The following is a 14628-nucleotide window of genomic DNA, read 5'->3' as shown; positions in this document are numbered from 1 at the left end:
CAAAGTTAAACACAAAAGGTCACACACATTTACATGAAATGTCCAGAATAGACAAATCCATAGAGACAGACTTGTGTTACCAGGGGCTGGGAGGAAGGAAGAATGAATAAAAACTGTTTAATGGGTATGGAGTTTTATTTTAGAGTTATGGAAATGTTTTGGAACTAGATAGAGGGGATGTTTGCACAACATTGTGAAATGTACGTAAATACCACTGAATTGTTCACTTTAAAATGGTAACATTATTGAATTTCACCTCAAAAAGTTTTTCAAAAATAATAAAAAATAACCTCCCCCATATAAAGAATATCTTCCGGTTTAGTATTGTTTATTAACTTCCCTAACTAAACGTCTGTCTCCAATATGTTCTTCCATAAATTATCAACTTCTCTTTTTTTCAGGAGGTTTTTTTTTTTTGGTTGTTATTTATATATATTAGTTTTGTCATAGGAAAAGAATTTCCTCCATGTGCTCTTGAGGTCTATAAAATAATGGAGAAAGTTGATTATCCCAGGAATGAAAGTGGAGAAATTGCTGCTATTATCCATCCTAACTTGCAGGTAACATTTGCTGTTTCTTTGAAATATGGAAAATAATGACCACCTTACCTTTGGGTAAAAGTCTAAGTTCAAAAACCATTTTACATATTTTAGCTCATTTGGATGGTCTCAAAAATACTACAGTATAGGTAAAGTATTCAGACCTTCACTCAATAAATATTTATTGAGCATGTGCTAGGCCCTGGGGACAAATCAGTGAATATGGTTTTGTATTCTCATGGAACTTACAGTCTAGCAATGCTGAGGTCTAAACTGTGCAATAGAAATGAAGGTAGGGAAGCAGACTTGGTGCAATGGATAGGATTTCCACCTACCACATGGGAGGTCCAGGGTTCAAATCCCGGGCCTCCTTGACCCATGTGGAGCTGGCCCATGTGCAGTGCTGATGCGCACAAGGAGTGCCCTGCCACGCAGGGGTGTCCCTCACGTAGGGGAGCCCCACGCGCAAGGAATGCGCCCAGTATGGAGAGCCGCCCAGCGCAAAAGAAAGTGCAGCCTGTCCAGGAATGGTGCCGCACACACGGAGAGCTGACACAACAAAATGACACAACAAAAAGAAACACAGATTGCCAGTGCCGATGATAAGGATAGAAGCGGTCACAGAAGAACACACAGCAAATGGACACAAAGAGCAGACAACTGGGGAGGCGGGGAAGGGGAGAGAAATTTTTTTAAAAAAAGAAATGAAGGTAAAAAAACAGGTTCTGTAACAGAATAATGAAATGAGCAGAGGGAGGGTCAGACAAGGATCCCCAGAGAAGGTGAAATTCCTACCCAAGTGCAATCTATTTTAATAGCAGAAAACTGAGGCCCAAAAATTATTTCCTTTTCATAGCCATAGCCAAATAGCTGTCAATGGCAAATCCAGAACTAACTTTTTTTGCAGTTAACAGCACTGCTACTACTTCATTATGGTCAAACTCTCCATGAAATAAGTTAGAGCAAAATAATCAGAATCTCTTTGAAAAGTTTTCTGCCACCATTCCCTGACTCTCTCAGGAACCCCTATATATACCCCTTACCTGGTTTGATCACCTCATTTCTTATCAGCATGGTGAAAGAGGAAGAAAAGGATCCCAATGCCCTGTCTGAAGGAATGTTTAGGATATTTAATTTTGGGAAAAGCAGGGAGGAGCAAAGATTCCAAAAAGCTAAAGTATCTGCTCCCCTGCAGAGCTTCAGGTCAACAGCACAGTTAGAGTTACGGGTGGAGTACTGCGTTCAGGAACAATGACAGCAGGGAGCTGAGAATGTTGTGGATCCCTAAAGATGGAAAAGACTGGAAATTCTCTACTTTAGGGCTCTCAATCTGGCTGCACATTACCTAGGGAATTTAAATTATATAAATACCGGTGCCAGGTCCCCACTCTTGAGATAATATGATTTTATTGTTCTGGAATGGTCAGGGTTGAAAACTACAGATCCAGTTCAATCTCCTATTTAATGACACTAATTAGTGGTCATCTGTATTTGGTTTGAATACTTCTAGTGATGGAAAGCTCATTCTCTTTTGAGACATTTTGCACTAATGTGACAAATGATCTGAGGACTCTCAGATCATTTTATATGAACTGATGGATTTACATACTGGATCTTTTTAAGCAAGTATAGAACTTCACATACACTGTAGTCACAACCTCATTTGTTTTGATTCCCTCATTCATACTCTTTGCTATCCATCCAAAGCGTGCATCATCTGCAGTTTAGATAAGGGTGTTAATGTTACTATGGGCCATTTACAAGCATGATGTTAGCAATTGGGGATGGCAACAACACCTTTATGCTGGGCTTGTCCCAACAAGTCTTTGTGGAGCTGCTCCATGGTCCACCCTTGGAGTCTATGCTCTTCTCTCCAACTGGGATACTTCTCCTTAAATTTATCTTTCTCCATAGTGCCTTAGGTCATCAGATACCACTCCCTAGGTCCCGTGCCAGACACGGTCATTCATCACAGCCCCATTTTTCTGTGACCTCAAGTATTGCTGTGTTTCTTGCAGTCTTCTTTCAGAAGAGTAAAATATATTCCATGAGTGAGAATTACTTTGTGGTGATTTCAGTGTGAGCCTTTCAGGGAGACCTGAAAAAAGTCAGTTTGTGGGAGGTTCTCCAGCTCTGCCTATCAAACAGCAGCATTTATTAGGCTCTTTTTTGTACGAAATACAAAGTGCAATGTGGGAAGACATACAAGAAAGTAGGAGCACAATCCTCAAGAAGATAAAATCCAGATATCATGAATGCATGTGGAAAAACCTTAGGAACTTAAGTTCCCTGCCCCAAAATACATACTGGCAGAGCAAATCCTGCTTTGTGGCTTAGTGGGATCCAGGTAGAATCCTGGAGAAAGAATTTTAGGCAGTGTTTCAAAGAAAGGAAATATAAAAATGGGAGGAAGAAAGGAGGAAAGCACTGTAGGTGACAAAAATGAAAAGAAACTGGCTAGTGTGATGATGCCATAACAGGCTACAACATTCAGTGTTTTGTTTGTTTTTAGTTTATCCTTAAGAAGTACAAAAATAATCCTGGGAAGGCTGAGAAGTGAGATTAATGACATTAGTAACAAATATGGCAGTTAGACGTAGTTCTTAAAAATCAAGAAGAATAGTTTTTATTTGATAAACTCTAAGGAACAACTCTATATTCTCTGGCAGGGATTGGTTGGTTCATTATTTCAGTAAATATTTTGAATACCTACTGAGCCTATTCTGGACCCTGAGATTCAAGACAGACAAGATCCCTTATGGATCTTCCAAACTAGTGGGGGGAGAACAGACAATGAATAAGTAAACAAGCATGAGCCCGATTATTTCAGACTGCAGTACCTACTATAAAAGAAATAATCCAAATAACGTAGTAGAAGGCAGCAAGGGGTATCTATATATGGGATGGTCAGGAAGGGCCTCTTTGAGGCTAGAACAAATTTGGAGTATTTGAAGAACAGCAAGAAGGCTAGTGTATCAACAGAGCAGAGAAGACCTAGACCCTGGGGCCAGAGACAGGCCTGGTCACAAATCCAGATTTTGTTCTAAGAGTGATATTCTCAATCAGGGATGCTCATTGGAATTACCTAAGGATTTCCTCACAAACACCTGGAACCTAGCACAAACCTGCAAAATCAATGTTTCCCAAATTCAAGTCTCATGAGAATCACCTGAGGAACTTTTTAAAAATCCTGATTCCCTGGTCCCTGGTCCCCATCCCTAGAAATTCTGATTTATTTCATCAAGGTGGAGACGGAGAATAAGCATAGATTTGTTTGGTTTTGTTTGATTGGTTTTAAGTTCTGCAAATGGCTTTCATGCTGATTAAGTTTGTGAAGCACTGCACTGCCTCCGAATCTTTGGTGGTAGGTCCAGGTGGGTATATGGAAGAAGGGCCTTCAGGGGTTCTAAGGTGCATCTTTGACTGCAAATCTCTTCCAAACCAGTAATTTTCAACCAGGCCACATTTTAGAATCAACTGAGAGGCTTTAAAACAGAACAGTGAACTACAAATGGGTGGCATAAGGAATTTGGGGAGAGAGTGCAGAAACTGCTCTGTGTCTTGATTATGGTGGTGGTTATATGACTGTATGCTTTGTATTTGCCAGGCTCATAGAACTCTATACCAAAACTAGTGAATTTTATTGTATGCAAATCTCTGCCCAGATGCCTCCCTCGTCTGTTTGCTCCTTGTTTGTGTTCATTGTCTGCTCATTGTTTTTGCTTATTGTTTGCTCATTGTCTGCCTGTTGTTTGTTTTTGTTTTCGTTTTTGTTTTTTCTTTAGAAGGCACTGCGAACCGAACCCAGGACCTCCTGAGTGGGAGGCAGGCACTCAACTGCTTGAGCCACATCCACTTCATACTATATGCAAATTTTAAAAATAAATTGGGGTTCTGGTTTGTTTGTCTGGGAAAGGACATTTTAAAAACACCCAAATGGTTATAAGGCACAGCTAGGGTTGAGAAAAATTGCTGTAATCCAGTGCTTCTCAAATTTTAACATTGTGCATATGAATCTATGGAAAATTTGTTAATAAGAGGATTTTGATTTAGTAGCTCTATGGTAGGGACTGAAATCCTGGATTTCTAACAAACCCCTGGTGATGCTGATACTGCTAGGGAATGTTAGAGATGCAGGATCCCAAGTCTTTACCCCAGACCTGGAGAATCAATCTTCATTTTCATAAAATAACCAGATAATTTGCAAGCACATCAAAGTTTTAGAACTATTCTAGAGTTGCTGTGTTATGACAACATTGATGTTTGGGCTAAGATCCAAATTCCTGGTATAGGGCCTTTCAGAAAACTCGGCTGTTCCCATATAGTGGGGCACATATGGAATATATCCACCTTGACTTAGACTTTTCCCCAGTCCACTCCCATTTCCTCTTACAGATCCCCATTAGAATAGAATCTCCTGGTTGCAAACAGATGGTACTCATTTATATATCCCCAAAAGTAGAATGTCTTGCAAACAGAAGATTCCTAATGAATATTTCCTAAATCTTGCTGAACAGAATTTAACTTCATCTGACAAGAGGTAGAATACATGGATACATATTTTGTTTTGACTTTTAACACTATAAATTTCTTTGGCAACATTCAAGGTAAAGCTGGTATTAAAGCAAATTTCAATTGTATGTGTCAATTATTAAAATTAAAAGAACTTTTAAAATGCTGTCAAAACTAGTTTCAGTTCAGTCAACTCACAGATATGACTCTCAATGCATCTCTTTTTATAAGAATAGAAGGGCTTTTACATCAAGACTTGAAAGTTGGTGGTTAGAATATAGGCACAATGGCCATATCTATCAATGCTTATCAGAACTGTTGTGTGGAGATACTACGATGCAAAAGAAAATTGCAAAATGCAAGAGAATATTTGATGAAAATTCATAAATATGTGACATTTTTTAAAGCATCCTTGGGATTGATTGAAGTCTAATGAGGATACTGATGTTCCTAAATACCGGCCTCATTTTGAATGAGGCATTGCTATCTTTTGAGAGGCCAGTTGGCTGTGAAGTTCCTTCCTGAGGGCTCATACCATGAGGTTAATTTTGTGGGGTTTTTTTGTTTTTTTAAAGATTTATGTTTTATTTATTTCTCTCCCCTTCCCCCTGTCCCCCCCCCCCCCCCCCAGTTGTCTGCTCTCTGTGTCTATTCACTGTGTGTTCTTCTGTGTCCACTTGTATTCTTGTCCATGGCACCCGGAATCTGTGTCTCTTTTTGTTGCATCATCTTGCTGCGTCAGCTCTCCATGTGTGCGGCACCACTCCTGGGCAGGCTGCACTTTTTTCGCACTGGGCAGCTCTCCTTATGGGGCGCATTCCTTGTGCATGGGGCTCCCCTACGCAGGGGACACCCCTGCATGGCACAGCACTCCTTGTGCATATCAGCACTGTGCATGGGCCAGCTCATCACATGGGTCAGGAGGCCCTGGGTTTGAACCCTGGGCTTCCCATGTGGTAGGCAGACGCCCTATCTCTTGAGCCAAATCCACTTCCCCCATGAGGTTAATTTTGAAAAACTGGTGATGAAAATCAACCAGAGAACGTCCTTCATTTTACAGACATGGAAAGGAAACATACTCAGGTGATCTGTTTTTGTTAAAAGACATTGATTTAATTTTTAATTTTGTAAATGGATAATGAAACAACCTTATGTAGATTAATATGTAGATAAAATTCAAGCCATTTCTGTTAACACTACCCTAGAGTCACAAGCTGTTAACAATTTGCTCAAGGTGAGAACCTATTTTATGCAATGCCACTTTAAAATTCTAGTTTGAATAAATTGAGATGCATGTAAAAAATAAATAAAAGAATAGAAGAATACTTTGTTGTCTAGAGTCTGACATAAAAGTTTTAAAGTTGGAAAAAGACCAAATGTAATTTATTTATTTTTAATTGTTTCCTGAAAGGATCAAGACTGGAAGCCACTGCACCCTGGGGATCCCGTGTTTTTAACTCTTGATGGAAAGACTATTCCATTAGATGGAGACTGTACTGTGTACCCAGTGTTTGTAAATGAGGCAGCATATTATGAGAAGAAAGAAGCTTTCGCAAAGACAACTAAATTAATACTCAATGCAAAAAGTATTTGTTCCTCTATAAGAAATCACTTTTAGCTCACTGATATAGTGTCTTGAAAAGCTCTACTAGGTTGTAAGCTCCTCGAGGGCAGGATTGTGCCTTAGTCAACTTCATATCCATAGCACCCAGCACAGTGCCTTGCACACAATAGACATTCAGGCAATATTCCTTGAATGAAGAATGAATATCTTTTAAATGTATCCTATTTTATGTATGTAGCTTATTCAATGAACTGTATTTTCTATTTCTATATAGCTTTTTATACATTTTACTTTAATAATATAACATTCTTAATAAACAGCCTTTAAATTCAAAATATAAAATTGAAATACAAAATACAAAGCATAACGAGCATAGAATTAAATGTTGTATTTTTCGAGTACTGTATAAATGCTATTAAAAACAAACGGTGGCCTTGAAGTTTTTTCTCCTGCCATTTTGTTAAAATTAGCAATGTTTTAATATTAAAAATACTGATTTTTAATACTGAAAATAAAAGCATTTAATATAAAAAAAAAATGGTGGAAGCAGATCTGGCTCAAGTGATAAGGCCTCCACCTACCATATGGGAGGACCCAGGTTTGATCCCTGGGACCTCCTGGTGAAAAAGAAAAAGAAAAGGCTTGCCTGTGCAGTGAGCCAGTGCCCACGCAAGTACCCACATAGTAAGCCAAGTGCCCATGTGAGCGCCCACATGGTGAGCCAGTGCCTGCACAAGTGAGTCACGCAGCAAGATGATGACACAACAAACAGAGAGACAAAGGGGAGAGTCAAAGTGAAGCACAGCAGAGACCAGGAACTGAGGTGGCACAATTGACAGGGAACCTCTCTCCACCTCACAGGTCCCCAGGATCGAATCCCTCTAAATCCTAGAGGAGAAAGATGAGAAGAAGACAAAAAAGAGAAATAGGGAAGCGGATTTGGCTCAAATGATAGAGCATCTGCCTACCACATGGGAGGTCCGGGGTTCATACCCAGGGCCTCCTGACCAGTGTGGTGAACTGGCACACACACTAATGCACGCAAGGAGTGCCATGCCACACAGGGGTGTCCCCCACATAGGGGAGCCCCACACTCAAGGAATACGCACCATAAGAAGAGCTGCCCCATGCGGAAAAAGTGTAACCTGCCCAGAAGTGGTGCCTCACACACAGAGAGCTGATGCAGCAAGATGACACAAGAAAGAGAGACAGATTCCCGGTGCCGCTGACAAGAATGCAAGCGGACACAGAAGAACACGACGAATGGACACAGAGAGCAGACAATGGGGTGTAAGGGGGAGAAATAAATAAAAAACAAATCTTTAAAAAAAAAGAGAGAAATACAGAAGATCACACAGTGAATGGACACAGCAAAAACAGCAGGGTGAGGGCAGGGAAGTGGGAAGGGGGAGTGGGGAAAAAATCTTTTTAAAAAAGTCATGCATACTTGCTAATTTTTAGGTGTTCATATTTGAATTAATGATAATATATTATGTATCCAGTCTGTAAACTATAGCAACAGTTGTGATATCCTTAGGAGATTTCTAAATGCTCTTTTGCAGATGAACTGTGAAAAAGAAATGAGGGCCAATTGTAAAGGTGACATGAATAAATCAAGAAGCTATGAATAGTCCTTTATCCCCCAGAAAAACAATAACCCACACAAAGGGTCGCTGCTCTGGCAGGCTCATTTGTTTTGCACTGACCTCAAGGTGCTGAGAGTCTCTTTCAGACATTTAACAAGCCCCAAGAGAAGATAATGTTCCTTTCCGACAAGCACATTTGGAAGAGGCATGTACCTCACAGCCATCACTTCTCCTTTTGAAAGAACACACTCACCTTTATTCCCAGCCAAGGTGTAAGGAGCCACCAGCACAGGTGGTGAAGACAGGGCAATGAGCACTAGTGGAAAGGTGACTCCCAACTCTCAAAAATGTCTTTGGTTTGCAAATACATTCTTTCAAGAAATTTCTCCATGTCTCAAATGCCCATATCCCTCACCTCCCATGATTCCTCTCTTTAAGGGTCCACTGACTAAACATCGCCTCCCTCCTTCAGCAACCCCTCCAGGATCCTCCCCTCCCTCCTCACTGAGGCCACAGCAACCAAGTAAAGGGCAATTTTTATCCCATCATTCAGGCCCCAAGATTTATTCTTTCAAATGTACTTACCAAAATTATACTAACATTATAATATTAACATAATTATACGGACATTATCTGGAGCCTGAGAGTCCCATAGAAATGGCCAAAGCCACAGTGCTGGGAGAGGGGCTGAGAGATATAAATGCACCAGGAGAGCTGGACCGGGGGTGTTTCCAAAGGTCTATATTTGCATATACCACAAAGAAGGAGTCTGAACGGGCCTGGCTGCTTAGGGAACTCTCAAAGTTCTTTGACTCTCTCTACACACCCACTCTATCATCTAGCTGTAGAGACTCTTGTATTCTTCACCCCAACTCAGAGTCACAAAGAATCTAGTCCAGAGTCTGCCACACAGTAGGTCCTTAAAACAAATCAATGGTTGATGGGGCACACCAGAGAGAATGTCACAGGACTACCATATATGGCTGTGTGGATTGCACAGTGCACAACTCCCAAGGGCACCATCCACAAAAGCCACAATGATGTGGGCTACGGGTGGAAGGCTCTGTGTCTCTTCAGAGATAACTAAGTTGTTTGACTTGGGTGTGGAACGGTAAGAGGCTGCAGTCCTGCCCTTAGGGACTGGCAGTGGCTCCAGTCCCAGGAAATGTTTAACAATGCAAGGGCTATAAACTTTAAGTATTTAGGGGAAATGCAAAAACCAAATAGCTAAAGGCTTATCTAGAATGTCTGGAGTCCATGCTAAAAGCTTACCTAAGATGTGGAAGATATATGCTAATTGAAGCCTATTGAGAACTGAAACAAAGGGACCTTTTGGCCTTTCCTCTCTGTATAAAAGACGTTTGAAAATCTTGTTCAGGGCTCGGGATTCAAACTGAAAGCTCCCGAGTCCGGCCGGCCGTCAATAAACCATTTTTCCTTCTCAAAATCATTCCTGAGTCCTGGCCTCTCTATACTCAAATAATTGAACTTCTCTTAAATTCCACAACAACAAAGCAAGTGGCACAGCCCACAGTGTTATAACCTGGCTGCCCTGATCCCATCAAGCTGAAAAACAGGATTGGAGTTTCCTCAGATTAGCCAAGAGAAAGAACAGGGACTACACTAGCAAACAAAGTCAACCTAAAAATTGGGGCCTATAAGCGGTTGCAGGGGTACAATTTAGAAGAAGGGAAAAATAGCAGAGCCACTAGATTAGCTCCAGATGGACTAAAAAGGTTAACCTAAAAGTTAGTTTTTAGAAAATAGACTATTAGGCAGAGAAATAACTTTCATCATCTTGGAAAGACATTAGAAATCTCATGAGAAAAGAGAAAGTTTCCTGAGCAGGGTTTTTATTTTCTTTATATTTTTTCAAAGATAGTTATATTACATAAATGATGCATTAAAAATGTAGGGAAGGGAAGTGGCTGTGGCTCAATCAGAAGGGCTCCCGTCTACCGTATGGGAGGCCCTGGGTTCGCAGCCCAGGGCCTCCTTGTGAAGGCAGGGTGGCCCGCAGGCTGTGGAGAGCCGCCTGGCCCGCAGGCGCGGCAGAGAGCTGACTGAGCAAGGTGACGCAACAACAACAAAAAAGGGAGACAAGCAAAAACACAGAAGAGCACACAGCGAATGGACACAGAGAGCAGACAGCAAGCAAGCCACAAGGGGGAGGAGAAATAAATAATAAATACAGACACAGAAGAATGACAGCGAATGGTCACAGAGAGCAGACAGCACTCAAAAAGCCACAAGGGAGGGATAAAAATTTTTTTAAATGTAGGGAATTCCCATATGCCCCACTCCCTACCCCTCCCACACTTTCCCACATTAGCAACATCATTAGTGTGGTACATGTTACAACTGATGAACACATATTGGGGCATTGTGGGACAGCAAGCCTCCCTAAGCACGGCCAGCCCCGGCGGAAGGCATACGCGTAGCCTGGAGCCAGGGGTCAGGGTGGCTGGCACGGGCGCAAGCCCTCAGCCTGCCCAGGCCTACTACAGGGCGGCTGGAATGGGCGGCCACGTCCTCAGCCGGTACGGGCGTGATGCCCTCAAGCCCGCCCAGGCACCAGCAGAGGCTGCGCCCATAATCTCCGGCCTAACATAACATCTGGTCGGCCCCTGCCACTCCGCACTTCCCCTCCCTCTCCCACTCCCTTCCCCCCAGGCAACCGCTTTGTTCTCTATTTCCCGCCACTGCCTAAGAGGTTCTAGTCTGCCTTCCACCCCGGCAACAGCTGTAGCCAATCCCCTGCCACCACCTCTCCCACTCCATGTAACCTCCTACCAGCCCTCCCCCCTAGCAACTGCTTACTGCAGCCAACCAAAATGTTGCTCACCCCTAAACCAATTAGCATTCCCCACGCCACCCTCCTGCCCTATAATATTGTGCACACTTCCTGAATAAACCAGACTGTGCCACCAGCCTCGTCTCCGTGGTTTGAGTTCTTTCAGCCCAGCCGCGTCGTCCTCACCTAAGCCGGCGGCCCCAAGAAGCCCCACAGAGGCTTCAGGGTCCCCCACGAAGCCCCTAGAGGCTTCAACAGGGCATTACCACTAAGTGTGGACTATAGTTTACATTATAGTTTATACTCTCTTCTGCACAATTTTGTAAGTTTTGACTAGATATATAATGGCCTGTATCTGTCATTGCAATGTCATTCAGGACAATTCCAATGTCCCAAAAATGCCCCCATGTTATACCTATTTTTCTCCTCTCCCTCCCCTCAGAAACTCTGGTGGCCACTGCCTCCACATCAGTGATAAATGTTCTTCCATTGCTAGAATTATAATAAGTCTATAGTAGAGTAACAGTAAGTCTACTCTTGTCCATTGTTCATTCCCCAATCCTAAGGATTCTGGGGTGGTGATGCCCACTCTGCCTCTAATTGAGAGGGGCTTAGGTCCCATGGGGCAGATGGATGGAACTATCTTGCTTGCAGTTGCAGTTCCTTGGGATGGTCGTTGTCCATCATCATTTACTTGTTAGTTGTCCTGGGTGAGACCAGTGAATTGGACAGTAGGTGTTGCAACTCCTTTGAGATTCAGGGCCTGATTGGCACATGGAAAGCCCAAAGATTTAAGTCTCTTGGACATAAACCTATCAACTCTAGTACTAACTATAGGTTCAAATATAAAGGAGAAGAGCCATGTGTAGGGAAACCATAACTGAGTCCAACTCTGTCACACTGGGGAGCATAAATTCCAAAGTATGCCCCACTGACAGGGCACCAAACTCCTTAGCCGTCAGCCCTGCCTAGTGTCTGGATGTCTTCAGAGCCCTCAGGAGCTCCTCTGAGCAGGACTTTTAATTGCCCTCATTGGGGGCAGCACAGGGGAAGGTGTAGATAGATAAAATTATAAGTTTTGTGGTCAAAAGTTGAATGTGTTTCCCTTAGATGGCTTCTGTTTTCACTAGATATTGAAAGGGAAGTGGTAGGAGTCATAGATTTAAGAAGTATGATAGATTTGAAATAACTACTAGAAAATAGAACCAAACTGAATGAAGGAAATATTGCTGGGCAGTATTAAGGGTTGTTGCAAAAATTAAATGAAACTATATAAAGTGCCTGGCATATAGTAGGCACTCAATAAATATTTTCTTCTCCCCAACTTTTTCCCACCTTTAATGGAAGAAACCTCTTATTCATATTTGTATCACCTAGCATTGCACATATCAGATGCTCACTTTTTGTTAAATTGATTCTAAGGCTCATACATAGCAGGTGAAATACATTTTTGTAGAATGGGACTGAATTCCTTTCTGCAGAAATTTGCTGTAACTGTCATAGAGGTAATCTGGTGCAGAGAGAAAAGTATCCTTGGCCCAGAAGAAAGCTTTGTGACCTTCACATGTTCTTCTGTCTCTGAATCTCAATTTCCCCATCTGTAGCAGTTTGGCATTATTTATGAATTCCAAAAATAGATATTGGATTATGTTTGGGAACTGGTCTTTTCTTCTGGGCACATTAGATTATATTGGATTCCGAGATTTCACTTTTACTTGATTAAATAATGATTAAGGCTTTAATTGGGCCACAGCAGTAGGACGATGCATCCCCACCCCCTTGGTGGGCAGGGACTCACAGAGAAACTGCACTGCAGGGAAGGGAGGTTGGAGTTTTGATCCTGGAGCCTGGGAAGTAAACACATAGAGAACCAGACTCATGGGGAATGAGAGAAGGCTCAATTGGACACAGCCGAGGCCCCGGGAAGAGAGACGAGCCATTTGCCTGATAGTCTACAGCTGGCCTTTGTGGAGCAAGCAGAGGCACTGAGCCCAGAGAAAATCGAGCCCTGGGAAGAGAGGCACCCAGGAAGCCTGAACCCTTGCAGACGGCAGCAGCTGTCTTGCTCCAACACATGGTAACAGACTTTGATGAGAGAAGTAACTTATGCTTTATGGCCTGGTAACTGTAAGCTTCTGCCCCAAATAAATATCCTTATAAAAACCAACAGATTTCTGGTACTTTGCATCGGCATCCCTTTGGATGACTAACACACCATCTATTAAATGGGGATTAATACTCATCAAAACTACATAACTGGGAAACGGACTTGGCCCAGTGGACAGGGCGTCCATCTATCACATGGGAGGTCCATGGTTCAAACCCCGGGCCTCCTTGACCCGTGTGGAGCTGGCCCATGCGCAGTGCTGATGCACGCAAGGAGTGCCCTGCCACGCAGAGGTGTCCCCCGCGTAGGGGAGCCCCATGCGCAAGGAGTGCGCCCTGTAAGGAGAGGCGCCCAGTGCGAAAGCAAGTGCAGCCTGCCCAGGAATGGTGCCACACACACTTCCCGTGCCGCTGACGACAACAGAAGCGGACAAAGAAACAAGACGCAGCAAATAGACACAGAACAGACAACCGGGGCGGGGGGGGGGGGGGAAGGAATTAAATAAATAAATCTTAAGGAAAAAAAACTACATAACTGTCACTGAGATCATCAACATGAAGGAAAGAGCTTTATGAGTACAAAAGCATACAATCTCAAAGCCTGAAAAAAACAACAGTCTTTCTAGAGGTTAACTTTTTGGAAGTTAAAATGTTCATACCCATTCACCCAGGATCCCACTCCCAGAAATATATTCTACAACAGGAGTTTCCACCCTTTTTCTATCAGACCACAGCTCCATGGATTGCACATTCCTAGATTGTGGACTAAAGCCTATTTAATGAGAATGTGGATTATGTACAATTCTCATTTCTTTGCCACTCCATAAGACACACCCCAGTGAAGGAGGTTATAAAGGGAATCATTTGAACTAAGTGAATAATTTACCAAATGCAGGACATCATTCATTAATAAATTGCAGATTCTGCAACTCATCAAGACACCACAGAGTGTCAGGCACTCGAGTTGAGAACAGCCACTCTTATGAAAGAGCTCAAAAGAATGAAAAAATGCACATTTCTAGGAGTTGGGCTGCTGGGCAATAATGATAGCAATCATATCATCACTTTCACATCCAGTGTTTCATTGCCTCTTCACCTGGGACCTGGGAGGGAGACAGGAGGGATTTATGCTACCTGGTCCCCAAGCCGAGCCATGGGTTTATAGCCCATGTCTGACATGCAAGAGAAGTTGAGAACCAGTGGGGTGTGAGAAATAGAGCGCGGCCTGGACCTCCAGCATTTTCTAGCTGTGACTCCTGAGGCATGTCACGTCAACCCCCTGAGCCTCCTTTTACTCAGTTTGCTTCCAGAGTTGCTGAGTGGTTCCAGTGGGGAACTAGACGTGAACGCTCTTTGAGATGAAACGCTGTATGGAGGTGATATGCTTTACAGCATGCGGGCTGTGCCCCAATGCCTCGGGTCCAAAACGTGGCCTTTCCTTTACCCACTCCTGTTAAGCAAGACTTTAAGATTTCTAGTTTGTCTTCACATCAGCACATCTAAGACAAGGATAGACATAGCCCCAAC

The 14628-nt window shown here is 42.8% G+C and overlaps 1 protein-coding gene across 1 annotated transcript in view; it reads left to right on the top strand.

The window, feature by feature from the left end:
* The window catches only part of ASPA (aspartoacylase), a 29393-nt gene extending 22339 nt beyond the window's left edge, over positions 1-7054 (top strand). The window contains exons 5-6 of the mRNA XM_004476270.4: positions 451-560; positions 6463-7054. Coding sequence (XP_004476327.1) covers positions 451-560; positions 6463-6669 — 317 coding nt within the window. The 3' untranslated portion in view covers positions 6670-7054. The remainder of the gene's footprint in view (positions 1-450; positions 561-6462) is intronic.
* The last annotated feature ends 7574 nt before the right edge of the window (positions 7055-14628 follow it).

Source organism: Dasypus novemcinctus, chromosome 21 (assembly GCF_030445035.2).
Source record: "Dasypus novemcinctus isolate mDasNov1 chromosome 21, mDasNov1.1.hap2, whole genome shotgun sequence".
NCBI lineage: Eukaryota > Metazoa > Chordata > Mammalia > Cingulata > Dasypodidae > Dasypus > Dasypus novemcinctus.
Note: the sequence above shows the minus strand (reverse complement) of the source record. Positions and strands in the feature narration are given on the sequence as shown.